At 54.2% G+C, this 26,668-nt stretch overlaps 9 protein-coding genes across 9 annotated transcripts; 6 read left to right on the forward strand and 3 right to left on the reverse strand.

The window, feature by feature from the left end:
- Positions 1-367: 367 nt before the first annotated feature.
- A1O7_00310 (uncharacterized protein) lies at positions 368-1,410 on the reverse strand (the record flags this gene model as incomplete). Its single annotated transcript, XM_007754352.1, has 3 exons — positions 368-838; positions 922-1,136; positions 1,230-1,410. The coding sequence occupies 3 exons, from the start codon at positions 1,408-1,410 to the stop codon at positions 368-370; spliced, it is 867 nt and encodes a 288-aa protein (XP_007752542.1).
- Positions 1,411-3,869: 2,459 nt separating this feature from the next.
- A1O7_00311 (uncharacterized protein) lies at positions 3,870-4,958 on the forward strand (the record flags this gene model as incomplete). The annotated part of the gene is made up of 1 exon (XM_007754353.1): positions 3,870-4,958. One exon carries the CDS (start codon positions 3,870-3,872, stop codon positions 4,956-4,958), a length of 1,089 nt encoding a protein of 362 aa, XP_007752543.1.
- A 1,434-nt stretch (positions 4,959-6,392) lies between these two features.
- Positions 6,393-7,072, forward strand: A1O7_00312 (uncharacterized protein; the record flags this gene model as incomplete). Its single annotated transcript, XM_007754354.1, has 2 exons — positions 6,393-6,701; positions 6,776-7,072. 2 exons carry the CDS (start codon positions 6,393-6,395, stop codon positions 7,070-7,072), a joined length of 606 nt encoding a protein of 201 aa, XP_007752544.1.
- Positions 7,073-8,342: 1,270 nt separating this feature from the next.
- Positions 8,343-8,944, forward strand: A1O7_00313 (uncharacterized protein; the record flags this gene model as incomplete). The annotated part of the gene is made up of 2 exons (XM_007754355.1): positions 8,343-8,639; positions 8,702-8,944. 2 exons carry the CDS (start codon positions 8,343-8,345, stop codon positions 8,942-8,944), a joined length of 540 nt encoding a protein of 179 aa, XP_007752545.1.
- A 1,798-nt stretch (positions 8,945-10,742) lies between these two features.
- A1O7_00314 (uncharacterized protein) lies at positions 10,743-12,799 on the reverse strand (the record flags this gene model as incomplete). Its single annotated transcript, XM_007754356.1, has 5 exons — positions 10,743-11,475; positions 11,527-11,939; positions 12,005-12,114; positions 12,173-12,473; positions 12,542-12,799. 5 exons carry the CDS (start codon positions 12,797-12,799, stop codon positions 10,743-10,745), a joined length of 1,815 nt encoding a protein of 604 aa, XP_007752546.1.
- Positions 12,800-16,442: 3,643 nt separating this feature from the next.
- On the forward strand, positions 16,443-17,322 carry A1O7_00315 (microsomal epoxide hydrolase; the record flags this gene model as incomplete). The annotated part of the gene is made up of 2 exons (XM_007754357.1): positions 16,443-16,499; positions 16,609-17,322. The coding sequence occupies 2 exons, from the start codon at positions 16,443-16,445 to the stop codon at positions 17,320-17,322; spliced, it is 771 nt and encodes a 256-aa protein (XP_007752547.1).
- Positions 17,323-17,969: 647 nt separating this feature from the next.
- Positions 17,970-19,595, reverse strand: A1O7_00316 (uncharacterized protein; the record flags this gene model as incomplete). Its single annotated transcript, XM_007754358.1, has 2 exons — positions 17,970-19,415; positions 19,473-19,595. 2 exons carry the CDS (start codon positions 19,593-19,595, stop codon positions 17,970-17,972), a joined length of 1,569 nt encoding a protein of 522 aa, XP_007752548.1.
- A 377-nt stretch (positions 19,596-19,972) lies between these two features.
- On the forward strand, positions 19,973-22,815 carry A1O7_00317 (minichromosome maintenance protein 2; the record flags this gene model as incomplete). The annotated part of the gene is made up of 4 exons (XM_007754359.1): positions 19,973-20,066; positions 20,137-22,394; positions 22,501-22,670; positions 22,740-22,815. The coding sequence occupies 4 exons, from the start codon at positions 19,973-19,975 to the stop codon at positions 22,813-22,815; spliced, it is 2,598 nt and encodes an 865-aa protein (XP_007752549.1).
- Positions 22,816-25,736: 2,921 nt separating this feature from the next.
- On the forward strand, positions 25,737-26,668 carry A1O7_00318 (uncharacterized protein; the record flags this gene model as incomplete). The annotated part of the gene is made up of 2 exons (XM_007754360.1): positions 25,737-25,944; positions 26,061-26,668. 2 exons carry the CDS (start codon positions 25,737-25,739, stop codon positions 26,666-26,668), a joined length of 816 nt encoding a protein of 271 aa, XP_007752550.1.

Raw genomic sequence — 26,668 nt, forward strand, 5'->3', positions numbered from 1 at the left:
ACGAGATACGGGTGGGATCCAGGATGTTGAGATCTGAAATCAATCACTTCCGATTGACTCGGAGAGAACAAGTCGTGATCGGCGGACTCGCCGCTTTTAACCGAGTTACAGTCTCAGGCCTTGTACGGAGTACGTGGGGAGACCCAGGCACGGGAAAGGGAAATTCCGTCATTGTCGGCTCTTTTACCCGACACCTGAACACCATGCTAGAAAAACAATGCTCGCTGTCGCGCCAGTTCCTTGCTGCTCTATGCAACAGCCACTCTCCGACACGTTCCATCCTATTGCTTTGCCCTGCCCTGTCGCAGCTCGGTGGAGTGCCACACAGTGAGGCCAGTGGCGTCGTCCCATAGCGTATTCAAAATCTCTAGTGCATGCGTGCTCCTTCACTGCTTTCTCTGTCTGCTAAAGGCTTGACAATTGGTTGTTCGCCCGTCATCCACATGGTGCTTGCTCTGATCAAGGTCTTCAAGACTTCCAACTCGGCTTCATTTCTTGGAGCATACACAATCAAGAAAGAGTCTCCAATGCCCCACATAGACTTGATGCCGCCAAACCACCATGGTTGAGTCCTTGCACAGCGATGTCGCTCAGCCCACCCCTTTTCGATGATGACCTTGGCATCGGCAGGTGAAAAGTAGAGGTGTAACGAGCTCTCGCCATGAATATGCCCTATCTCCCCCTTGAATATGGGCGCAATCTCTGGCAGGTTGTCGGGCTTGGACATGAGGCTCGGATGGACGAATAGCGCAAGGTTATGTTTCTCAGCATGTGAAAGCCGTTCTTGCAGCAGATGAGGATTGGCTTTGACAAAGGATGAAAATATATCAAGTACACGCTACAATGTGTTAGTCCGAGGTGGTCACCGTCGAGCGGAATTTCTGCATTCTGATGGATGGGTGCCAAGGAGTGGAAGCTTACCAAATTCATTGCCGGCTCTGGACGCTGATCGAATTGTCTCTGAGGAGCAATGCCTCTGATGATCGGCCGTGGACCTTGGCGTAGCGGCAGTGCCATGATTTCTTTGCGAGCGCCAACATCGGGGTAATCGCCGGTCCATGTTTCGTCTTGTTGAGCAAGGGTGAAAGGTCTGATGATGATATGCACCTTGAACCAGCCAACGATGTTGTAAGGTGCTGGGAGGCATTAGCTTCAGTCCACAAGTCAGGGACCCTCGCGCGAACTGCTGCCACGAAATAGAGCAGCAAGTGCGAGGGGGAGCAACTTACGACCACCTCGTCCTAAGGACAAGAAGAAACGGTAATCTTGAATACACCAATAGATGCCGCTAAAAACAGCGAGAACGAGAGCAGTGTACAAGATGACTGAGGCCAAGCCGTGGGAACTTGAATGTGACAGGCTTCGGGGTTCGCTGACATTGGGGAGGTTCGGAACGTCGTAGATATCCATCTTCCACGACGGCAGGAACGACGACAGACTTGCAAGTAGCAAAGAAAAAATGATTTGAGGTACTTGACTTATAGGTTCAGCACAGGTGAAGTGGGAAGTAGCGGGCGGTGTGTTTGTGGTCAACATGAGAACCAGTTGAACGCCGAAGGGATGAAATTCCCTAGCTTGGGCTCACGTAAATGCTCAAAATGAGGGAAGTCGCACTGCGAAATCTCGACTTCGACTTATCGGAAGACTTACCGCCAGCTCAACAAGGAGCTGCTGGGCGTAGCCTGAACAAAAAGGAGCAGCATGTATGTTGAGCAGGCGCGAAGCACGAATGACGAAGCCCCGGTATCTGATGTCGCGGGAGCGCACCTGAGAGACGTCTCTCATTTGTCTGTCGGAAGTAGAAAAATGATGCCCAGTGACGCAGGGCAGCCCCCATATGCGTGAGGTCACTCGGACCACAATAGCTGGAGATAGCACCAGTAGTGCGGATTTCTCGTGTTGGGCTGACAGGGGGTTGTCGCGGCTCGCGTCTGCCAGCCCACTGTACGAGGTACATAGTCCTCACAGATTGGAAGCCTCCTGCGCCGCTCTGGTCAATAGCCTATAAGCCAGAGACCACAGCCGATGGGCGGGCAGCTTGTTTGGACGGGAAAATGGAAGCTTTCCATATGAGCAGCCCGTGTTTACAAATTGGAGGGAGACGTGGGGGAGACGAGTCAGACAACGTGGGAGCGTGGGTGGAAAAAGGAGAATCCGGACATATCGGACGCAAGCCAGAAGTACCCGCCCACGCAGTCAACAGTCATGCGGAACTAATGAGAGACACCAGGGGGCCTGCAGTATGACGTCAAACGGTCAATTGCCCGTCTGAAGAGTCGAGATTCTGGAGAAAGGCCTAGACCAAGACTTATGCTTTCGCCCGAGGAAGAAGACGAGACGCGAAAGTTCAACAGAATTCCTGAAGACAAAGGATGATCCTGATACAAATTGAAGAGCATGTACCACTTGCAGTGAAGGTTACCTCGTACCATAGCACTGCAACATCCTGGACAATGTCTTGTAGAGATAGGAGTGGAAGCGCACAAAGACTCCATTGGAGCCATGGAATCCTCATTTGATAAGTAACCGCAACAGATATAGACAGCCGAAGTGCGTGCGAGAAGCTGGTTCGTTGGGTGCAATGATGTGAATCTGGAGTCACAAATTACAGTAGTTTATTGTCAAACATCTGGCTGAACGAGTTCTGTTCTTCCCCCGTATGAGTGCCTCGTTGGCAACACCATCTGTGGCATGTTTAAATGCTAGAAGGCGCAGTGACGGAGGCGCGGGAGGCACTGTTGGCAATAGCAGAGGAACTACTCCGTACACTTTGCTGATACCAGTGAGCTATCGGCACTGTGGCAGTGCTGCCACCACTGTTGTGTAACATTAATGAGGCTGAAAGATCAGATCGAGTGCTACCTCGTACATTCTGAAGACCAACGGACACACTAGCGGAGGACAGCAAGACAAAGAGTTTCACACCTCAGCTCAGCTCTTGAGTCGGGTCACTTCAGTCTCGGCGGGAATATTCTTCCGGTCCGATGCTCACTTGTGTGTTTGTCCCTTGCAGTGGACACAACCTCTGATGCGCCACTGTCCATGCGATTGATTCTGCTGCTGAAGAACGTCGACAATGGAGTGCGCTCTTATCAGCTAATGGGTGTCGGAAGGGTTTGCAGGAGCTTAATCAGACGACAAATTCCCGAGAAAGTCCCAAAGATCTTACCAAAAGCCCGGCAGGGTAGGGGAAAATTTGGCGCATTCTCTCCACCGAGCACCTGCGTCATCCGGACTGGTTCTATTAGTGGTTCTCCTTCGCACTGTCGCCCGCAATAGCCAGTCCAGGTGAGCCTAACAGAACTCGCATCGCACACAGAACTGCGGCTTTTGAACTGCGCGATTCCTTGCACCTGCCTCCTGCAGAAAGGACTACAACCACGACCAATCCAACCTTTTTCTCTGCCTGTCATCCGGTGTCCTCAAAGGAATCTACAACCCTACTCGTAGTCTGCGTTACCCTTTTCGCCTCCTTGACAGCTTTCCATCCCCTGCTGAGCAGATCCACAATATTACATACTCGTTCCCCCTCGGTGACGACGTCGAGATCTGCCCTGCCTTTCTCATACACAAACCACCATCTTTCACCGCCGAGTTCCAATACACCACGACTTCGGCCTCGGTCAGTGTTCACACTCGATCATCGCCGTTGTTGAGCGATATCTTTCACCGTGGCTTCCTCAAGTCTTCAGACTTGGTCTTCCGATATCCAGCAAAACCTCTACAGCCTCGCACAGCCGATCCTCCAGCATTTGCCTGCTGATTTCCACGACCGCCTCCACCTCCTTCTGACAGAGTACTCTACAGCTTCCTACACTACTCTAGCCGCCCTCCTCCTTTCCCTTATCTACCTTTTTGCTCGCTTTCTCATGAGCAGCTACAGCAGCTACGTCGCCCACGGCGGCAGCCGCAATGGGGGCTCGCCGTACACCAGCAATATTGTCGATCCCTATGCTCGAAACCTTTCCAGTCACTTCGAGTACATCGATGCCGATCAGGGCATGCTGCAAGACTCCCATCGCCATTCAACATATCGACAAAATGACACGCAACCCGCCGAAGAGTCCGATGCCCCCGATGTCATCCTCGTGCGCTATATGGCGTCAATAATCCCCGTGGAATTCCCCGCATATTCTATCAGCGAAGAGACTGCGTATGTTGGACAGCTGCGGGAGGCAGTCGCCCGATTTCTCGGGACTGATCCACGCAAGGTCAGGCTTGTCTACAAGAAACGCGATCTCAGACATGATTCGTGGCCACTGAGAAGATACAACATGAAACAGAATAGCGAGGTGGCAGCCATCAAGACCGAAGGCTATCTGGATTACAGTGACAGAGATAGCCATTCGTCGAGCGGCGAAGAAATTCCAGAAACAAACCCTCGGCGACGGCCCCGAGCACCCTCTTCCGTTCGCCACCGTAGCGACGAACAGCTGCCTCGAACGCACCAGGCTCCCTCTACATCTTCAAGTTTCCTTCATCCTAATGGCCATCTTTCGGCCGGAACGGCTTCGGAACGACAATCTCGCGGCAACCTGAAGCCCGAGTCTGATGATCGAGCCCCAATCCGACGGGAGCCGTCCCGGACAAGAGGCACTTCACCTCATCCTGCACCATCTCAAACAGCGCCGTCTCGTCCCACGACGTCGTCAGTCCCTATTCCCACCTCAGTGCCCAGAGTGGACCCCAATACACCGATGGGAAAGCTGCAAGTTCTCTCAGACACGTTCCACGAGCAATGGCTGCCACTTTGTCGCAGGTTCATCAACAATCCGCCTTCATCTTCTCAGGAGCGAGAGAAAGAGCACCGAAGATTGAGCGAGAGCGTCATGACGCACGTGATATTAAAGGCAGATGCAATCGAAGTGGACTCAACGGACGCCCGAGGTTTCAGGAAAGCCCTTCTTAACGAGGTTAACGACACGATGAAGAAGATAGACGCGCTGGCCAGGGCGTAATGGGCTGATTCATGCTTGTTTCCAAGTTGCATGGTAAGGCGTTGATCGAGCGTATCCAGCAGGTGGGAGATGTCATTGCGCGTGTTCAGACCAGTTAGACACCACATTCGCATATTACGGCGTGGTCAGTGCATACGTGAATTGCATTTGATGTCAGAGCGAGAGCGACGAACCTGGACGATAGAAACGGGAGTTTGAGATTGGGAAGACATGTCCGGCAGGAACAGTCTTGAAGTGCTTGTCGCAATGCCTGGAAGCATGCAGGCACTGATCTCCGAAAGAATCACGAGCTTCAGTCTCGTACACGATAGTCCCCCCTCCGCTTGCTGCGCCAGTTTTCAGTCGCCCGCATGCATATTGATTATGCATGTTGGAGAACCATGGTTCCAAAATGTTTTCGGATGCTACTGAGCGGCTGAGAATGTGTTGCTCAATTTCCCTTGGCCTGTTCATCTCCGTCTGTATTGTACTTGGGTAGTCATCAATAATTTACTGTCCTGTACTGGGTAGTGATGTTCAGCAGAACTTCCCGATCTGCGAGGTTGACGAATTTAAGCTTCGCTCAATCTGCCCTTGACAAGTTGTCAGTTTTCGAAGGCAGATTTAGACCTCGACATTATTGCTACGCCCAAGTATGGTGATGGAAGGAGCAGAGGGCACATAGCGCATTTCCAGGCACCAATGATCTTCGGAACGAATATTCCCCAGTGCACGTCTGGGTCAGCATCTTGCATGTTCCGAGATCGCTGTTGACGGAGAACAAAGATGACGGACAGCGTTGCAACAACCAGAAAATATGTCTGCTGGGATAAGACGCACCCACGGCCTCGCAGCAGTTAACGATGCCATGCAGGTACAGTAGGTGCTCTACAAACAAGACCGCTAATTCGAGAGGCGTTCCTCACAATCTTCCAGACAGTTCGAGGTCTGGGTCTTTTGACCGGAAATTGGTCCCGAGACGTCAGCGTGCAGGCCACGCTTGAGAATGTATGATGCCTCGAAATGTCCAATTCCAACGCACTCGAGTTCAGCGTGCCGACAATCCAATGGTGTGCGGTCCAGTCACCACTGGTGTCCACAAATGTGCTGACAGCCTTGCACCAACGCGTCGTTCAACTGGGCTAACTGACAACATGCGTATCGTGATTGTCGGGTTCCACCCTTCAAGCTTCGAGACAACTGCAGGAACCCGCATATTGATGATGATGATCTGCATCTCCGGGCTTTCGTGGCAAACAAACCGGCACAGCACCGCTGCGAAAGATCATGCTGTGATTTGAGAATGAGATATAAAGTACAGGATTTCTTCTTGCTATCAGGGCACAATATCTCCAGACCGAACAGACCTTCTCGCCCTCCCGACGACATCGACACGCCTCTGAACACCTCTTTCAACCTTGTCATCGTACAGCACCAACTCGACACCAATCCAAGATGCACAGCACAATTCTTACAGGCCTCGCCCTCCTGACCGCGGTTTTCGCTCGTCCACAAGGTGACTGGTCCTCCTCGTCGGCGGAAGTACCTGCACATGGAGACGACAGTGATACCTATGATCGGCACTATGGTCAAGGCATGAACAACAAGTGCCTGAACGACGACGATGTGCAGACTCTTGTCGATGGCTACACGTACCTGCTGGAATACCCAGGTGGTCCGGATTTCAACAAGACTGCCGACTCCATCCTTTCGGACAAGTTCGTCGTCTGGTCTGACTCGATCAACACCTTGGGCAATCGACCTGTAAGTCCATGATGAATTTCTTCCACCTTTTCTGTCTTTCACCTGCTAGAACAAGCACTGACTGCTACCTTCAGCTCGGAACTCCCGCTTTCCCCTCGCTACAAGCCTTCATTGCTAGTCAATCCGTGACTCCGCCTCTACCGGACGTCCAAACCCTCTCAACCTTTCACAACTGTGACCAGATCTCCTGGCGCTGGAATGCCACCGGCATCCAGAACCCGCAAGTGAAGGTCAACAACCCAATGCCGGTGCTCGGACTCATCACCTTCAGCGTCGACGTTGAGCAGAAGAAGATTGACACAGTCTACTCCGAGTTTAACACTGCAGCCTTTGAACACGACCTTGGCAACCCAGAGTGCCAGCAGCACTGAGTGCTCGAGTCGGCGCTGCCCTTGATGGTTTTACGATTTTAACATTCCCATTCTTATGGTGTTTTATGGTGGGGAGGGGGTTCTTCTGTATCTACTTCTCATGACACAGCTGGTCCTGTGCTAGTTCTATTTCTACTACAAGACTCGATCGAGCTTGAAAGCTCAACTTTAATGAAAGACAATTATTTTCATCCGATCAAAACTGTCGCTCGCCGCAGGGCATTGTAAGAAGCTGGGAAGAATCTTTCCTGAAGCGCCGGCACGTCTTTGTTTTGCTTGACATCCTAAAGCCTGCAAAACGCTGAAGTGAGCGTTGGGTGAGTGTCTTGGCAACAGTTCACGCGTTTCGATTTCTTTGTCCTAACCCTCGAGCTCAGGTGGGGTCAGACTGCTTGACATGTTGCACATGGCCACACGCTGGCTTGAAAGGACATTAGGAGGGCATCACAAAGTCCAGTCAACCCGGGCCTAGAAGCTGCTGAAGTTCGGAGGTTGATGTCGTCAGTTTGGGCCCGTTGACTGATGGCTCCAGCCTCCGAAATCTCGTGTTTCTCTCCCCTTACTGTGTCATTCTTTAGAACTCGAAATCGGCTGTTACTCTGCGATCAACCACTGCAGCAATTATTTGACTGACGCTTTTCATAGTAGCTATTCCGTGTGCTGATAAAGACGGCCTACACGGGTTGCATACGCACCATTGCGTACCAAGTCGCCTGGGTGTCTCTAGCGCACTTGGCCCACGCACTGGTCATGGCATCAACCCCAGTCGTTAAGGGGTATCCCGTGCATAATCCCCCGATGTGATCCCCCATGGTCAGGCTCCGGGGCACGTCGCCCGAGCGACCCATCGAGCCCATCAAAGCAAGTCGATCCCCCCCGCCTTCACGCTTCCGAGGCTCGCTACCAATTTCTGACAACATCGTTGGCTTCACCCCCCACATTTTGACGGGCTTCTCAGCACCACCCACTGGCTTACTCCTTCAGGTTCCTATCTCGGCAAAGTCCCTTGGACCTCAGCTGGACCAATTTGATCATGTAGGCATTTCTTCCTTTTGTTTTCTATCCTTACGCCTTGGCCGCTTCAACCCAACTACCTTGGTCTCCGACTAGCGACAGAAAAGTAGATACTGGTCGACTTACAGTAAGCGCGTTGCGCATATGGCGGCTCGATGCCTCTGACACCGAGCACAGCTGCTGCCGCCGGCCGTACTGCCACCCGATAACGTCGAGCCAACGCTCTAACCCATCCATCGAAAATGTGGAGACGATCATGTCCGGGTACAATCAAACGTTCTCACACGACCAGTACCAAGCCCTCGACATCGCTGCCAGAGTATCGTCATGTCTGTCTCTATCGGGCTCGTCGTTCACTATAATCAGCTTCCTCAGCTACCCGCCGCTGCAAAAGCCGGTCAACCGACTCGCCTTTTCCATCGCCATCGCCAACATCTTCGGTTGCCTTGCATATAGCTGGGGCCAGTACCCTATTAGAGCTGGCAGGAGTTCTGCTTGGTGTCAAACGCAAGGGTTTTTTATACAATGGTTTGTGATGACGGATCCGTTGTTGGTACGATTGCCCAAATGTTCAAAATGAAGGTGGCTTCCACCTATACTGACGGAGTTCTCCAGGTTATGATCATGGCGTTTAATGTGCTTCTTACGGTTCGGACGAAGAGAAAAGCGACGGAGTTGAAAAAGATCGACCTTTATGCGGTGCTACTCGCGTTTGTTTTGCCGGCGATTCCGGCTTTGGTTTTCTTGTGCTGGAGGCCCGATGGAAAGACCTTGTATGGGCCGGCGACAATGTGGTGTTGGATCGGCCGGGAGAAAGACATTCTCCGCCTGTGGTCATTCTATGTGCCAATCTGGTGAGTCGTGGAAGCATAGCGATAGGCGGCCTGCCTCGATGGGATCTGGCGTCTGACTTGAGTTCAACATAGGTGCTTCATCCTGACCGCTATCTTTCTTTTCTCTCTGAGTGGGAAACAGATCCTCCTCGTCCGCAAAAAGGTCAAAACCGCCAAAGCCAACTCCGGCTTGCATCGAGAAGACCCGCCTGCTCTCGGGCCAGACGGCTTTCCTCCGCCACGAGAGCGCCGGTTCTCGAGCATCACGCGAGCCTTTGTCGCGCCGACCAGGACACAGAACTGGGGGCCAACGGCGGCGGCGGTTGCAGCCACCACTACCACTAGCACTAATCAATATGACGCATCCACCTCCGCCGAACTCAAAGGCCTCGAACCACTTGCCCCAATCCACTCGCACGAAGCGCCGCTCGACTTGGAGTCCCACGCCGGACACGATTCACAGGAGCACGACCAGAAACAGGATCCCGACTCATCCACATCAGAGCGCTCCCCTTCGTTCTCTGCGCCCTGGTCGCCCGTCTCCCCCACCGTCACGCTCGACCGCTCACCTTCCGACCAAGCGATGCTCCGGCCCAGTGAACAGTTTCAGTTTCCTCCCTCTCGACGATCATCCTCCCGCTTCGACACGATCCATTGGAAATACGCGAAATTCGCCTTTCTATGCACCATCGTGCTGTTCATCACCTGGGTACGTCTACATACTACATGATGCACTTAGCCTCATTGATTCTTTGTTTGCTCTGTTTGCTGCTTGTCCGCAAGCCAGCTGGCCAATTGCTGTATCTGCTGTATACCTATTTCATCCATCCCACTAACACGCAGCGCCCGCACTCTATGTAGGTCCCCATCTCCATAAACAGAGTGTACAACAACTTCATCGCCCCCGACGACCAGATCTACGGCCTCTACTTGACCTCGGCGGCCTGCATGCCACTGCACGGTTTCGGCAATTTCGTCATCTACACCACCACGAGCTGGGCGGAATGTAAAGAGTTTTTGACCTGTTCCGGGAGTAGGCCGTCGAGGCGGTCTTCTGCCGTCGTGCAGACGCAAATGCAGACACACGTTCGCGATCGAAGGGCAACGAGGTATAAAGAGCGGGTGAGGCGGTGGGTTGTTGAAAAGGGACGGGGGCCTTAGATTCGAATAAAGGACCATCCAGGCCTGGAATCCTGCAGGCTGGGACGATATAATTCGGAGTACGATGGGATAGTTCCCCTTATGGTTGTGAATGCATGGCTTATGTATCAGGGTGCCGCGTGGCGCATTAGGATACGCAAGCTTGCTTCCATTCTACGTGTCCAGGGCACGGCACAACGTCTTGAAGATATATGGTTCGGAGTACGATGGGATAGTTGTTTATGAATGCACAGCCTGCGTTAGCATGGCCGCCGCATATATTAGCACACTGTATACCGTGAGCTTACTTGCAACCTACGTGTCCACGGCGGCGCGGGACAAGGTCCCGTCGTGAAGGTGCGCACACATCTTGTACTGCCACTTGATTCCATCCTTCGCGGTGCGACGCCATGCGATGCCAGTCGAAGTACGAATCCCTGGGCCGGAGCCCGGCTTCGTCTGCCCTTTTGAACCCCTGTACCACTCGTTATCACACACGTACTCTACAATGCAAGTCGTAGGCAAGATCAACTACTTTATTGGAGCGCTGGCAGCGAGATGGCTAACTAGTTGAACTGAGCGAATATCGGGTACAGAGATCAGCTCTCATGGGACGAGGGCCACTACGCGTCGCCGTGACGCCTCGTCGGCTGCCTCTGTCCTTGCGCTATCTCCCAACCACATCACGCAGTCTGTTCCCTATGATGTTTCTTCGCGTGCAGCTCCTCGACGGGCGCCTCGACGACGTAATTCATCGTCTTGCGCAGATCCCCAATGAACAAGCACATGACGCACGCCAACGCGCCGAACGGTGCAGCGATGATGTACACCACGCGGATCGAGTCCGCCAATGCTTGTTTCAAGGCCGTCACGCCAACGGCAATGATCGCCGGAGTCACGCCCGGAATGCTGCTCAAAGCGTCAGGTTGGTTGCCCGCGAGGGCTTGCACAAAGGCTGGGATCGAAGCGGCCGGGAGACCAGCTCCGGCAGCAGCTCCGCCCACTCCGCTGGGGATATTGGCGGCGATCCTGTCGTTCAGGGCCGCGGCATAGATGGCCGTGAAGACGGTCGCGGCGACTGCTCGCGAAGAGGTCGTCACCGCTGTGGCTGTGGCGATCAGGCTGTGTGGCGTCGACAGCTGGACGCCGGTGATGATCAGAATCAAGGGGGCACCGAAACCGAGTCCCGCGAGGCCGCTCAGGATGCAAGTTGTCGTGGAGTCATCCGGCTGGATACAGGCAAAGCCGATGATGGCGCCCGTGAAGATGAGATAGCCGACGAACAGGGGCTCGCGAATGGTGCGGAACCTGGTGCTTGCGTAGCCCCAAATGATGGTCGAGGCGCCGCCGACGACCCAGTATGGCATTTCGCGAGACACGAGCAACAATGGATCCGTTTCAAAGAGGGAGGTTGTCCTGATATGGATGGGTTAGAGATGTACTGCGCAAATGGTGGCGAAAACTTACAGGACTGGATAAAACACAATATACGAGAAGAGCATGATGCCCTCGATGAAGATCAGGCCCACGCAGATGGCGAATGTTCGACCTTGCGCCTTACCGCCACGGAAGAGTTCGTGGTTCATTATACCCATCTTGGTACCCTTCCACTCGTAGAGACCGAAGATTATCAGGACGACGAGTCCGATGATCAGAGTGGCGAGGGTGCGCGAGTTCGTCCAGGGGTACAGGTTTCCGCCCAGGTTGAGACCCGTCAGGAACAGTGACAGTCCCACGGTGAGCAGGGAGCAGCCTGGGATGTCACAATGCCCCAACTTCTGCCAGACCGAAAGGTGATCCAGGCGGGTGTGTCGCTTGGGCGGTCTGTAGCCCACGAAGATACCGGCAGCCGTGGCTCCCCAGAAGGCGGTTTGGATCCACTATTTGGACGTTTCTTGTCAGCCCTCTGTCCAGCATAAAATCCTGCTGTGTGCTTTTGACATACGTAGAAGTCTCGCCATCCATTCACTGGATCACGTTTGGTCAGAGCACCAATTGCCATGGGGCCGGTAATGGCACCTAGAGCCGCGGCCACGTTCATGAAAGCTTGCGCCACTGCAGTATTCGTGAGTCATATTGTCATAAGCGACTGTATTGTGCTCGGTGCACTTACTCGGCCTCCATTTCCGGGGCAAAATCTCGCTCGGCACGCAATAGGCGAGCGGTACAGCTGCAAAGCCAAAGCCGATCAATGTTTGGGCCGCAATCAGGCGACCCATGCCGTGAGAACCTGGGGCGATGGCGGCTCCAACCAGTGACGTGAGACATGAGCCGACGAGAATGCTTTTTCGAGCTTGGAAGGTGTCGGAGGCCAACGAGATGACGGGGCCGAGCACCGCCTGTACGAGTGACAAAGAATTGGGGACCCAGGTTTGCGTCTGTGGGTTTTCGAGGCTTTCACCGATCCAGTCGAGCTATATACCAGAAGGGCTCGTTAATTCAAATGTAGTCGCATGAACTCATTTCGTGTTGGCACACATACCACAGCAGGAGGCCCCTGTAGAGCGACAACCTGGACCATGTTCAACAGAAACATGGAAAACAGGGCCACATAGGTTCGCATATGGAGTTCGGGCTCCTCGTCCACTTCATCGTAATGCAGGTTGCCGTCGACTGTGTCGACGTCCTCAATCTGCTTGTCACTTGACGCTCCTCTTTTCTCTTCGATAGATACGAAATCTGATCCATGGGAGTGCGCTCCCTTCTCGACCGGCGCGTCCGATATAGTGTTGGAAGCCATGTTAGTCGGTGTCGGCACAGGAAGTCAATGGAGACTGTAGCTCTCGCGGCAGTCACACCACGATTTGTAGAGGACGAGAGGGGACTTTGTATGTATGCAAGAGCATCGCAAAGACCGATAATACCGCGTCGCAAGCGAAGCCTAAGACCTTTGTTTGCATAGCCTGGGGTAGCTGTGATAGGCTAAGCCTTCCCACTGTATGCGGGGGTAATGGTCGATATCGTCTTGTTAGACAGATGATGGTGGGACGCTGGCAAGGTTTGTCATGGCTTCGTGGGACGTCAGGCCAGCCACAGCAAATGAGCTGCGAATGAGGGACGCCTTGCGAGACACAAGCTGTCAGTCGGAAAGCTATCATTAGTCCTGGCCTGCAAGTGGCCCGAAGTTGCAGCATCCGATGGCTGTAATGACCTGAATTTCTTGATTGTTGCGCCAGTGAAAGCCGAAGTCTGAGTGAAGGTAAGGTGAAAACCTTCCTCGGATCCGAGGAGCCTAGGCTGAACACTCAGCCTTTTGGCGCTGCTCTTCATTCGTTCCCACAATCTGCGACTCAACCATTGAACGCGGGGAACCCCACAAGAGCCTCCGGGGCGTTATTTTGACTTTGCATCTGGTTGGCAGTGAGGCCTGGCTGATTCACTGGGGATATATCGGTGTCTCTCCGACTGGGCATAGACGCGCGTTAAGTTACACAAGTTATGCACTTCAGAAATGTCTTGGTTGGCGATCACTCTGCTACTCCCTCAAGGAGCGCGGCTTCCCCCAGAAAACTTTATTCTCCCAGCACGGGCACAGAATGCACAGCTAAACAAGTGGCAGGGCTGCACTTCCCACGTGCGTCTCCAGCCCGCAATGCAAGCGAACGACAAAATACAGTAAGATTCGGGAGCCGGAATCGATAACACCACGCTCACACAAGCTATGTACAACAGAAATCCTACGGTCCGACCGCCGCGAAGCTCATTTACGAAATTTCTACGGAGTAATTACATCTGAACGCAACAAGGACGTTCATCCCCACATTGGCCAATATCCCACACGTCCCCAGCCAAGGCCACGCCATTCGGCTCTGACCAAAGCAAAGCACAGTCCGGAGAATCAGTCAGGCCTGGAACATTCGGTCAGAGAACCGGTTGAGTAGTCGCTTGGTCAATGAATAGCTATGCTTTGGGCGTTTTTATCTAAACCTATGCCACTCGAGTCGAAATGTTGGACTTGAGTCGCCGAAGCTGGTGCAGCAGAGACGTCTACGACCGTCACTGCTGCCGTTGTTTGCCCATTCCCAAGTGACAGAGCATAGCACTGGGCTCGGACCGAAGAAAAGCGACAAGACTCAGATCCAGGGAGGATGGCAAAATTGAAACAATCATGAGAAACCTCTCCAGAGTCACATCATCATGCTACTGCGGGGCCGTCCTTATCGAGTACTCGATTGAGGGCGACAACTTCATTACCGGTGTCAGCGGCATACGTCGAGTCGGTGTACCAGCGCCTAACACGTGACATTTCATCTGCCATTGCACGGATGATCGCAAGATCACGTTCTGTGTCTTTGCCAGTGACCTTGTCAAATGTAAGTCGGCCACGAGCACACGTACTTACTCCCCCGCTAGGTTGTGATAGGATACCACATGAATGACTGACAAGGCTTTGCGGAAAGACGACACTCTCAAACACGTTCACGGTCAAGGAGACCTCAAAGCATGAGCGCACAACAGGCATGGCGAGCGGAGACCAGATGGACAGCTCCTTTTGCAAGGCTTGCAGCTGCCTGCTGTATCGGTTTTCGAGTGGCTTTCCAGCACACACGTTCTGGAATTGGGTGCCGTGGACTAGTTCGAGCTGGTGTCGGATTGACTGAAGCCGCAGCTCGAACAATTTGTGTAGAAAAGGTCGCGTGGGTGGAGCCAGTCGAAGGTCTGGTGCGGAACGACAGGAACTAGATCAAGCCGGGGTCCGTGCCCTGCAAGTAATGATGACTGAGTGAGGATTAAAATCGAGAACGTGCCGAAGAGTTGGTAGGGTCTCCCCAATGTCGAGGATAGAGCTTGCAATTAGTAGCTGTGCACTAGGTAGGCATCGATTGACACCCAGGACAATAGCCCGCGATACCTGGGACCCTTCTAAGCCATGTGCATTTTCAATGTGGATCCCCAGAAGAGCCACACGGATTACATCGCGAGCAGGCATGTCAGTGCGAACGAAGTGGGAACAAAGTGAGGTATCTTTCATGTGGTGGTGCCAGACTCGGCAACGGAAGAAATATACTCCGGGGAAGGCAGGTACTTGGAGCGAGTGGAGGCCAAGTAACTGCACTCGCCACACGTTGACCAGCCATCGACCTTCCTTCCACAACTACAACTTCTCCTCATGTCAGCGTTCTTTTGCAAGGATGAGTAGCTCATTCAGTTAAGGTACCACAAGAGACAATCTTGTTCATGGCAGAGACCGGGCTGATGCCCTCCCAAGCTCCCAATGTTGACTATCACCTGGACCTGATTTTGTCGCTATTAAACTCAGACGACTATTGAACTTCCTCTGTTCACGTTAGCTTTCCGCCAATCTGACCTTCATCCTGCCAATGCACGGAACCCGGCACTACATCTGTTACAGTGTGATACCTGGCGGCTGTATGGACTGATATCACCAAAAAAGTGACACGAACAATCCTCGAATCCGGAGTGATCTATGTCAGCGCCCTTCTGGTGTATCCTTTCAGAGCTGACGTTGACACGCCCCATGCTCTTGCTCGTGGATTCCAAGTCTATGCATCGCCTCTGACTAACCACCGTGTATCTGCTATTAATGGTGTCTATACGACACGGTTTCGATATGAGCGGCCTGGTCTACAGAGAGACGCCTGGCTCGGCTGCCGCTGCTACGAAAACTGTGGTGCGTCCTACTATACGGGCAAGGCGAAGAAAATGAGGATTGCGCATCTCACTCTAGCTGGTGCTCCTCGACCGCGATACCTCCTCGAGGAGCCCACTTGTATGGAGCCGAAGGGTTTAAAACTCACAAAGTTGGAGCGCATCACGTCCTCGTACCCTCCGCCTTAGTTCTCATAATCTGCGACCTGTATCACACCCGATCTCGAGTTCTATACCTCCGTTTGAGACGCGTTGGGGACGAGTCAGCGCACAAGGCTCCGATCCCTGGCAGTTCTGCCGTTGAACATAAAATATACCCTGGTCCAGTCGCCCTGGTGCTCCTGTTGCATCAATGTAAACGGTCCCAAGACCTGGACGGCTTAGAGATCTGCAGCCGCATGGACAGCGATAGATCGGACCTTTTGCGTAGGTGGGAACATGAGACGATAGTGAATATAGTGGACTAAATACTCTGCCGAATAGAAGAGAGTCAGCAACTAACTACTCCGGCGCATTTAACCGATTGGTGACTTCCGGCCAGAAAAGCGACTTACAGCCTCGGCTCAAATCTGGAAGCAGATCCATGCCTCGACAAACTGCTGGAGACAGTTACTGTAGTTCTTCTCTACTATTTCCATCCTCTCGCATGGCTCAAGATTCAAGATGAAAATGTCGTGGTTATGATAGGACCTAAAATAGTCCGATAAATCTACAATTCTCAACCCTCAATCAATTGATACTTTGTGGCCGACTCCTCGGCTACCCATCTCACAATGGCTTCAGTACAGTCCCGGCCCAAAGTGCTCTTGTTCGACATTGGCGGCGTTTGTGTAAGTAGCCACCTCTTCCGTGCCAAACGGAGTAAAAGCAACCAGAAATACCAACATAAATCTAAATATAAATCCAAACACGAGATAAACAACAGCTAACCCCCACAAGGTAGTTTCCCCCTTCCAAGCAATCCTGGACTACGAGATCCAGAACGGCATCCCCAAGGGCTACATCAACTACAGCATCCGCGCCCTGACGCCCAACGGCGCCTGGCACAAGCTCGAGCGCGGCGAGATCCCCAACGACGCGACCTACTTCCGCCTCTTCAAAGCGGACCTGGAACGCCCGGACCTGTGGGCCAAGTTCCACGCCGAAAAACTGAATGTCTCTGATCCGCCGCCCGTGCCGCCCATCGACGCCGAGACCCTGTACTGGAACATGATGCGGTATTCGCGCAACCCGGACCCCTGGATGTATCCTGCGCTGCTGAAACTCAAGCGCCACGGCTGGCCGCTGGCGGCCTTGTCCAACACGACCGTGTTTCCGGAGGGCCATGCGTTCAACGAGCCCGGGCCGGAGGACGTCAAGGCCGTGTTTGACATCTTTGTGTCGAGTGCACATGTCGGCATGAGGAAGCCGAACCGCGATATCTACGAGTATACGTTGAGACTGATCCGCGAGCGGTGGGGGCAGGATATCATGGCCGAGGATGTCGTGTTTTTTGACGATATCGGGGAGAACTTGAAGACCGCAAAGTCGTTGGGCATTCGGACCGTCAGGGTCGTACTAGGAAAGACCAAGGACGCGGTCAGAGAACTCGAGCGGTTGACTGGGTTGGAGCTGGTGGGGGAGCCGTGGGTGAGTAAACAGGCGAAGTTATGATCGGGGTTGCAGGCGGAAGGATACAGATGTACCGGTGCCTTTACGACGGTCGGGATGATTCGGAGGGTTGCTCCGTTAGGATAATAGACCATGCAGTAGAGACTGATCACCGGCGTGAAGTGGATTTCCAGGTCAAGATCCGCTCCAAGTTCCGCTGGGGTTGACTTTGGGCAGGAACTCTATCACACGCACGGCCAGTAAATAAGACACCTTAATCTAGTCGAACCAGGTCCCGGAAGCGTCAGTCGGCCAAGTAACGTCGAAAACCGGAGCATCTCTGACCCGGATAAGCCAACAAGGATAGTTACGGAGTGCTTGGACCAAAGGATCTCCCATTTGCGTACCTTGCAGGATCAACTCCGTCAGCCACGGACAACAATGGCATGGTCGTGACTGATAGAATACGAGGAGGAAGAGAGAAAGACCTCGCGCGGGCGTGAAGAAAGGCAGTCAAAGACGATGTTTCATACTCTGGATAAGGTCTCGATCGGCTCAGGCTGGATGTTGCTTTGTAACCAATGGCAGCTAGGCCACCTGGGGGGGTACAGAAGTCCAGTAGGGATCCTCACCCACATGCAAGTCCAATGAATGGTACTCGTACATTTCCAAAGTCGAGGTCCCATTCTCAGGCGCCTCGGGTGATCCAATCAATACCCACTCTGCTCTCTCCTATTATCTCCTTCTCCCCCATCGCCACCTCCTGCATCGTCCCTTGCCTCTTTGATCGCCTGGGAATCACCCCTCAGCTTCTCAAAGTAAGCTTTGATATCGTCCGCGCTGACGACGCGCCCTTCTTCGGCGTATGGCTTGAGGAATTCTTTGACTTTGTCGCGGAGGTGGTTGTAGACCATGACGCCCTCGATTGCGCGGACGCGGTCGATATTGCTGAGCGCAGCTTCACCACGGTCGAGCAGGGAGGCGCGCGAGGAGCCACCGTGCGTGCCGTTGGGGTGATGCTGTGAGGATCCGTCCGAGGAGATAGAAGGCTCGTATGTGTCTTCGTCTTCGAGGAGTTGAGGGTGTGGGATGAGGTTCGGGTAACATGAGGGGCAGTGACAGAGGTGATCGCGAAAATCGGCCTTCAGGAAGAGACTAAATCTGCCGGCGGGTGGAGAGGAGGGAAGGAGGTCGTGTTTGTGTTGTGGTTTTGAGTCGGTTTCCGCGGGTTTGGCAGTCGTCGGGGGAATATCTGCAACAGAGGCGCCATTGGTTGGAGACGGTCGAGCAAGTCCTGACGGGATATTTGCGTCGTGTGATGCTGTGGCACTGTCGTCCTTAACGCGCTTCGTCGGACTCGATGGTCGGATGTCGTTGCCATCGGCCGATGCTTTGCGCTTCAGGGAATTGGTGACACTGGGGTCTGCTGGAACAGGCTCAGCCGTTGCTGCCCCGGTGACCGCCGATTTCTCACGATTAGAGACAGGCGGCAGGAAGCCTGCCGTACCCGCGTACTTCTTGATCCATGGATTCGACTCGACACATTTGTAGCATATCATGGCCTCGAAATCGTCTTCGTCCGGAAACCCTTGGGGAACTGGGTGCGAGGCCTCGTCCTTCTCTTCACACTCTGCATCCTTAAGTTTCTTTTCCACACCGTCGTTTCTCGCTTCCGGTTCTTGCTGCTTATACCAGTGCCTTGGTAGACCCATCAGACATTCCGGGTGGTACCAATCCTCGCCACATCCACCCGTTTCAACTGTCCCCAGCCCCAAACACTGATACATCGTCCCCTTCTCCGTATTGGCGTCATACTCCTCTGCACAAGCGCAGAACCGATTCTGAAAATTGTGATTGTAATGGTTCCCTTTATGCGGCTCTTGCGAATGAACACCTCGGCTTCCGGTTGCAGGATCGGACCGTAAGGTGCAAGGTGACGTTGAAGGAAGCCTGCTGGTACCACAATCGCAGACAAAGTCACGCCGGGAGAAGAGTTCGACCAGAGTGTGTTCGCCGTGGCAGGAGATGGAGCAAGCATAGCAGACTCCCGCTGGTGTGTACACTTGGGCTTCTGACGCGGGCGGAGGAGAGCACGTAAGGCAGGCGAAGATGTTCTGTCGGAGGGGTCCAAGGATATTGGTGCACTTGTCAAATTTCTGCCCAGTATTAGATGAGACCGTGGCTGGATGAACATGTGAAATGGCGAGGCTTACATATGGTAGGACTTCTCGCGCATCAGCCTCAAGGGCCAGTTGCTGGTCGATGAACTCCGATGCGGTTTGAGAGTCTCGGGGAGCAGACACCTTGACTTCTTCGTTCTCAGGGATCGCCTCCATCGTTGCGGTTGATGAGAATAAAGACCCCGAGCAAGAAAGAGTCGGGAGAGATGGAAAAGTCGATTGTAAATGTCGCTTGTGGATCCTAACATCTCGCTCACGGCTGTACACAGTACGACTGGAGTCCGACTCTCTAGTCTTCCTATTTCCTAATTTGGATTGGCGTGTTGTTCGACGCGTTCCACTTTACGCGTTCTCTGACACCCGCCTTTGCGCTCAACTCACTTTGCTCTCACCAAAGCTGTACAATCTACACGACCAGCTGAGATCGAAGTAACATCATGAGGTATGCATACGCAATCGCTATACTCGGCTCCCTGCTAGTTGGCGACCATCGACGCTGACCAACATCTCAAAGTTCACCCCTTCGGCCTAGCATGTCCGCGGCAAACAGAGGCCCCAGCAACGCGGCCAGGCGCAAGAGGGCTCGCGATGAAGATGAGGACGACATCATGTCATCGTCGCCCGCGGGTAAGCCACTATCCATGAATAGAAGTCTAGTGTCGTAAAGCGGATGCAATACTGACTGCACTGACCGTAGCGATACCTTCATCGCCCCCTTTACTACCCACGAATGAGAACGAGGATGACCTTGATGACGACTTGGATCCAGAAGACGACCTCATCGGAGACATTGATGATGCAGACGAGATGGCAGAGGACGAGGACGGCATCGACTTGTTCGGTGACAATTTCATGAACGACGAGCGTGAACGACGCGAGCAAGAAACATACCAAGGCCGTATGATTGACGATGAAGGCGATTACGACGACCTTGACCTCGCTTCCCGCCGACAATTGGAGGCAAGACTTAACAAACGCGATCGCGAGCTGGCTCGTCGACGTCGCATGCCCGCTGCATTTATGCCGGATGACGACGACGATGCAGGCATCGATTTGACTAGACAGCCTCGCAGACGACGACATCACTATGACGAGGACCAGGACGACATGGATATCGATGAAAACATCATGGAAGAAGAATTGTCCTTGGAGACGTTGCAGGACGTCAAGGCCTCGAACATCACCGAATGGGTGACCGTGCCTTCTGTGATGAAGACGATCGCCCGCGAGTTCAAATCTTTCCTGACGGAATACATCGATGCAAACGGGACGTCCGTCTACGGCACCCGGATCCGCACCTTGGGCGAGGTCAACTCCGAGTCTCTCGAGGTCTCGTACGACCATCTGGCTTCGACAAAGGCCATCTTGGCTTACTTCCTGGCCAACGCACCCTCGGAAATGCTCAAGATTTTTGACAAGGCCGCCTTCGAGGTCGTCCGCCTGCACTACCCAAACTACGAGCTTATACACCCTGAGATCCATGTCCGCATCTCCGATCTCCCAGTCCAGTACACGCTGAGACAATTGCGCCAGTCGCACCTCAATTGCCTGGTCCGCGTGTCGGGTGTCGTCACCCGCCGCACTGGTGTCTTTCCGCAGCTCCAGATGGTCAAATTCCGGTGCCAGAAGTGCGGCGTCACGCTTGGCCCCTTCGCTCAAGAATCCACGTCCGCCGAGGTGAAACTGACCTTCTGCCAAGCCTGCCAGTCCCGAGGGCCCTTCACCCTGAGCACCGACAAAACTGTGTATCGAAACTACCAGAAACTGACGCTGCAGGAATCTCCCGGGACAGTGCCTGCGGGTCGGCTGCCGCGCCACCGAGAAGTCATCCTCCTGGCTGATCTGATCGACAAGGCCAAGCCCGGTGAGGAAGTCGATGTCACGGCCATCTACCGCAACAACTACAGCGGGCAGCTCAACAATAAGAACGGATTCCCCGTTTTTGCGACAATGCTAGAAGCGAACCATGTGGTCAAAACGCACGACCAACTGGCCGGCTTCCGACTCACAGAAGAGGACGAACGGCAGATCCGCGCGCTCTCCAAGGATCCCAATATTGTGGACAAGATCGTCGACTCGATCGCCCCGTCCATCTACGGCCACAGAGACGTGAAGACCGCAGCGGCGCTTTCCCTCTTCGGCGGCGTCAGCAAAGAAGCACAAGGGAAGCACAAAATCCGCGGCGACATTAATGTCCTCCTCCTCGGTGACCCAGGAACCGCCAAATCACAGGTCCTAAAGTATATTGAGAAGACGGCGCACCGTGCCGTCTTCGCGACTGGCCAGGGCGCATCGGCAGTTGGTTTGACGGCATCTGTGCGCAAAGATCCCTTGACGCAAGAATGGGGACTCGAAGGCGGGGCTCTTGTCCTCGCAGACAGGGGAACCTGCTTGATTGACGAGTTCGACAAGATGAATGACGCAGACCGCACGAGTATTCACGAGGCGATGGAACAGCAAACCATATCCATTTCCAAGGCCGGCATCGTCACCACCCTGCAGGCGAGGTGTGCGATCGTGGCGGCCGCCAATCCCAAGGGAGGCCGCTATAACGGGACCGTCCCGTTCAGTCAGAACGTGGAACTCACCGAGCCGATTCTCTCGAGGTTTGACATCCTGTGCGTGGTGAGGGACACGGTCGATCCCGCCGAGGACGAGCGGCTCGCGAATTTCGTGGTCAACAGCCACGGGCGCGCCCATCCCGCGAAGATTGAAACAGACGAGGAAGGGAATACCGTGCCCATGCGAGACGATCCCGAGACGCAGAACGTGGCCAAGAACGACGACCAGCCGCAGCAAGAGGGCGCCATTCCTCAGGAGTTACTGAGGAAATACATCCTATACGCACGAGAGAAGTGCCGGCCCAAGCTATACCAGATCGACCAGGACAAAGTCGCAAGATTATTTGCCGATATGAGGCGAGAGTCGTTGGTCACAGGGGCGTATCCCATTACGGTGAGTCGTGTATATCGCTTTCCACTGCCCTACTCGACCTCTGGTATATCCATTCTGATGAGAAGCCCTTCTCCGTCGGCCATGCTGACAATAATACCGCCAACAGGTCCGCCATCTCGAGGCAATAATGCGCATCGCCGAGGCGTTCTGCAAGATGCGGCTGTCGGATTTCTGCTCCTCGCAGGACATTGACCGCGCCATTGCCGTGACGGTGGACTCGTTTGTCGGGAGCCAGAAGTTGAGTTGTAAGAAGGCTCTGGCGAGAGCATTTGCAAAGTGAGTCACTGGATTTGCTGCTCAGTGGGCATCTCTCTTTTTCCACGACACGACTAACATACGATGCAGATATACATTGAAAAGACCGGAGAGGCAGCGAACGAGAGCCCAAGGGCGGGGTGCCGGGGCGAGTGCTGCAGCTTAGAGCATACAGGACACCTACAGAGTGCTATTGATGGAATGAATGATGCTTTTGTCCGTACTGCGTCTCTGTTTGCAACGGGAGAGGCTGAGGACCGTGCCGTACTGTATACTGGCGCAATATAGTGGGCGGACTGAGACAAGCAGGCAGGCAGGCAGGGTGATGAATTGTACATGGAGAACGATCTGATGGAGGACCATCCCGTGAATGACTGAAGAGACGACCACACAGAACGGAGTACTCATGTCTTAGAGGAAACAATGCCTTACTTCGGCGTTTCGTCCGCGATACTTGGCGACGGCGGCATCTCTAACTGTACTCGTACCTGCAGACGTTCGCCGCCACTCCGGCTGTGCGCTCCCTAAGTAATCCAGCCTTTGGGCCGGCATTCATTCTCGCTTCCGTTAATGTCCTCATCAAGCCCCAATCCGATGCTCATAAGGCATAACCGCCTTCTTCGTTCGCACTCGAGTCACCAATCGCCATCACCAATTTGAGTCGTCTCCTTGCCATGCTCGCCAGGCCGAGCAGGCTTGCCAATCCACTTACCGATGCTTCGTCCACTCCACTTCGAAAACCGCACCTCGGGCTGTTTGACGTTTTGAATGGCATTGACCGCGGAGGGATATCTTCGCCGCACCTAGCCACTCCTGTCCATTGGAGTGCACAAGTTTATCCCTGAAATGAAGGCTGTCGTCGCAGCTCGGTCCGGGAATAATGCCCCTTCGTCTTCGCGCGTATCGTGCATCATGTCGACAGTTGCAACCCATCCCGGGTTCTCTGCTAGCTCAGCGGGAACTGTTGGAGAGGTCAAGATTGGCCGAGGCAGTCACATCAGCCTCATTGAACACCGGGGAACAAAGGTCTTGCGCGGGTTGGGGTGGACTAGAGGGCGGCATTACCTGGTGTCCTCGCCGCGAAGGAGTCGTGAGCAATTCCCCTACCTTTTGCATTTGTTCTGGTTCGGCCTCTCTACGCGAAGCCTGTTGGCGCACACGCCCCAGAGAGTAGTGAGCCGTGAGCACGAGGCAGTAAGGGAGCCAGGTGGGCAGTAAACAGTAAGTAATTAGCCAAGGCACGAACTATGTCGAAAATAACAAGACAATTCAAAGTGTCTTGTTGCCCAGCCACGAAAATCTAGCTATTCGTACTGTCTGAAGTGATAGCTGGGCCCTACTTGCACTGCTGCACTGCTTGTGGGTTGGGCCGAGTATGGCGGTTCATCATTTATCCAAGTGGATCGCCACTGATACTCCGTGTGGGACATTGCACGCTTCCACTCCGCTGGGGTGCTGGGCGGACTGATGGACAATGCAGTGCCAAGCACTCGTATTGCCTACTACATTGTCCATAACTGCATACCGTGTCCACTCTATTCTGCGTGCGAAGGGTGTGCTCGTTTCCTTGCGCGTGGGCGGTGCAGAGTGAGAGTCTAATTAACTCACGGATCTGGGGCCGCAAGCATCCCAGCATCCAAGCAGACAAGAACTGGGGAATTGGGGGAATGCTTATACAATGTCTGGTCTCCGGTCTGGGGTGTCCAGCGTCCATCTGCCTGCGCATATGGCGAGCGTCAAGCAGAGTGCACGCAAAGTACTCGGTAGGGCCAAGGTATAGGCTTGGCTGTCGATACTCTCTTCTCGAATCAGTGCAGCTATTTACTGGGTACAGTAGCTAGGCGTGGCCATGCGTTCGAGGTGAAGTGTACGATTGCCTTGGCCGTTCTGCATAGACCGTAGACCGTGGATCGAATCCTAGATGGTAGGAGAACTGTATCTGCTCTGCTTGGCAGGGAAGTGACAGACGGTGGTTTAGCTTTCGGCCGCAGGGCATCGTCGTCGCATTCCTGGTGCAGACAGTGAGACTGTCAATGTTTCTGAAGAGCATGGCGTACAGTAGCGTCCCGACCATTTCATGCCAGATCAGATCATCGCATATCGCTTTTCACCGAGGTGCCTACCATGAAGTCAAGCAAAACAATGATCCGCCGGTTCGCAGTCGCTGAGTTATGGCCCGCAAAGTGCGTCCTTCTACATTGTAATTATGCTTTGCAGACTCGCAAAAGATATACTGAACAAGCCTCTTGAGTGTACCAACTCCTGCGGGAGTCTTCAAGTTTGTAATACCTCGGCAGTGTGCTCTGTACTCATGTACTCATACTCAAGTACTCCGTACGATTTCCCCGGTATCGTCAGGTAACCAGTTTGCTAGTCACCCAGGCTAATCGTTCACGCGGCCATGCGTGCCATGCCGTCAAGATGACGGGCACCCCCCCCCCCCCCCCCCCCCCCCCCCCCCCCATCCTTGCTAGCTGCAGCAGATCCAAGATTGGCGCGCATGCAGATCTCGTGGAATCCCCATGCGGAGAAACATGCGCGTGGGCTGGGGCTTCAGATGCCGAGGGGGATGCCCAGAGTTGGGGGTAGCCAGGCTCCCAACGGCCAGGGCCTTCCTCGTGGGCTTGCGGCGAACACCTGCTGTCCGCTGTTCAAAATTTAGCCGCACGGACCCTGAGTTGGCGATCCAGCGTTGTGCCCTGCCCTAATCAGCCCAACCAAGGCCAATCCAAGCTAACCCCGTGCCGTGTGCGCGTGTGTGAGATGGCTTCGGCTTCGGCTTCGGTGACTCGCTCGCTCACCACTCGTCCGGCTCACGGAGCCCGTTCCGGACGTGGACACCACGCAGAGCTCGTAGCTCCGCATTCATAAATGACACAATCCTGTGAGACCCCGTGAGATGCACCACCAGCACTCCGCAAGACAGGTCTCGTTTCGGAATCTCTTTCTTGAAGCTGAATTTGCAGCTGAAGCCTGGGATCATTGTTGTACATCGACGGCCTCTTCTTCGACTTCTCACCGTCAAGCACGCAACACCGGGCGGTACCCGCACTCGCAGATACAACTGCCACGCCACGCTCCGCAGTCATGACGGACGTCCACTCCGACAGCAGCATGGACGACTCTCTCGAGGTGGCCAAACGACGCGGCCGAATGGCGCGCTGGCGCCAACACCTCGCCGAAGACGCCAGCAAGGAATACGCCGACCTGATCCTCATCGTCACGTGCTTCATTTCCGGCCTGGTGGACAGCGCCGTGTTTAATGTGTGGAGTTGTTTCGTGAGCATGCAGACAGGTGAGTTAATCGAGCGAGCGAGGCCAGCGAGCCCGCGAGGGCGATGCCATTCCGTCCGCGGCGGCGCAAACACCCACGAGAATGAAGAAGGAAGTTTTTAGTAACGTGAAGATAAGGCAACACCGTCTACGTCGGCCTAGGCATGTCCGGCCAACCCCTAAGCCAACCCTACCGCTGGGTCAAATCCGGCACGGCCATCCTCAGCTTCTGCCTGGGCACCTACTTCTTCAGCCGGGTGTGTCGCCTGCTTGGCCCCCTGCGCCGCGGCACTTTATTCGGCAGCTTCATCTTCCAGGCCCTGCTCTGCTTCATCGCCGGGATTTTAGTGGTCAGCGGCGTCGTCCACAAGGACGCAGGCAACCAGCTCCCACGAAACTACATCGTCCTCCTCCCGCTGGGGTTGCTCTCCTTCCAGTCCGCCGGGCAGATCGTCATGAGCCGCATGCTGCTGTACAACGAATTGCCCACGATCGTGCTGACCAGCACGTACTGCGACTTGATGTTCGATCCGCTGCTGTTCACCGCGCCGGTGACGCAGAACCCGAAGCGCAACCGAAGATTCGTTTCCGCGGTGGCGCTCGTGCTCGGTGCGGGTCTCGGCGGCGTGCTGACCAAGGGAGGGGATATCGCTGATCCGCTGTGGATCGCCGGCGGGGTCAAGGTCGTGCTGGGCTTGGTTTGGGTGTTCTGGAGAGCAGAGGGGGGCGCGATTCGGTTGCCGTAG

Source organism: Cladophialophora yegresii (assembly GCF_000585515.1).
Source record: "Cladophialophora yegresii CBS 114405 chromosome Unknown aczIN-supercont1.1, whole genome shotgun sequence".
In the NCBI taxonomy this organism is placed as follows: domain Eukaryota; kingdom Fungi; phylum Ascomycota; class Eurotiomycetes; order Chaetothyriales; family Herpotrichiellaceae; genus Cladophialophora; species Cladophialophora yegresii.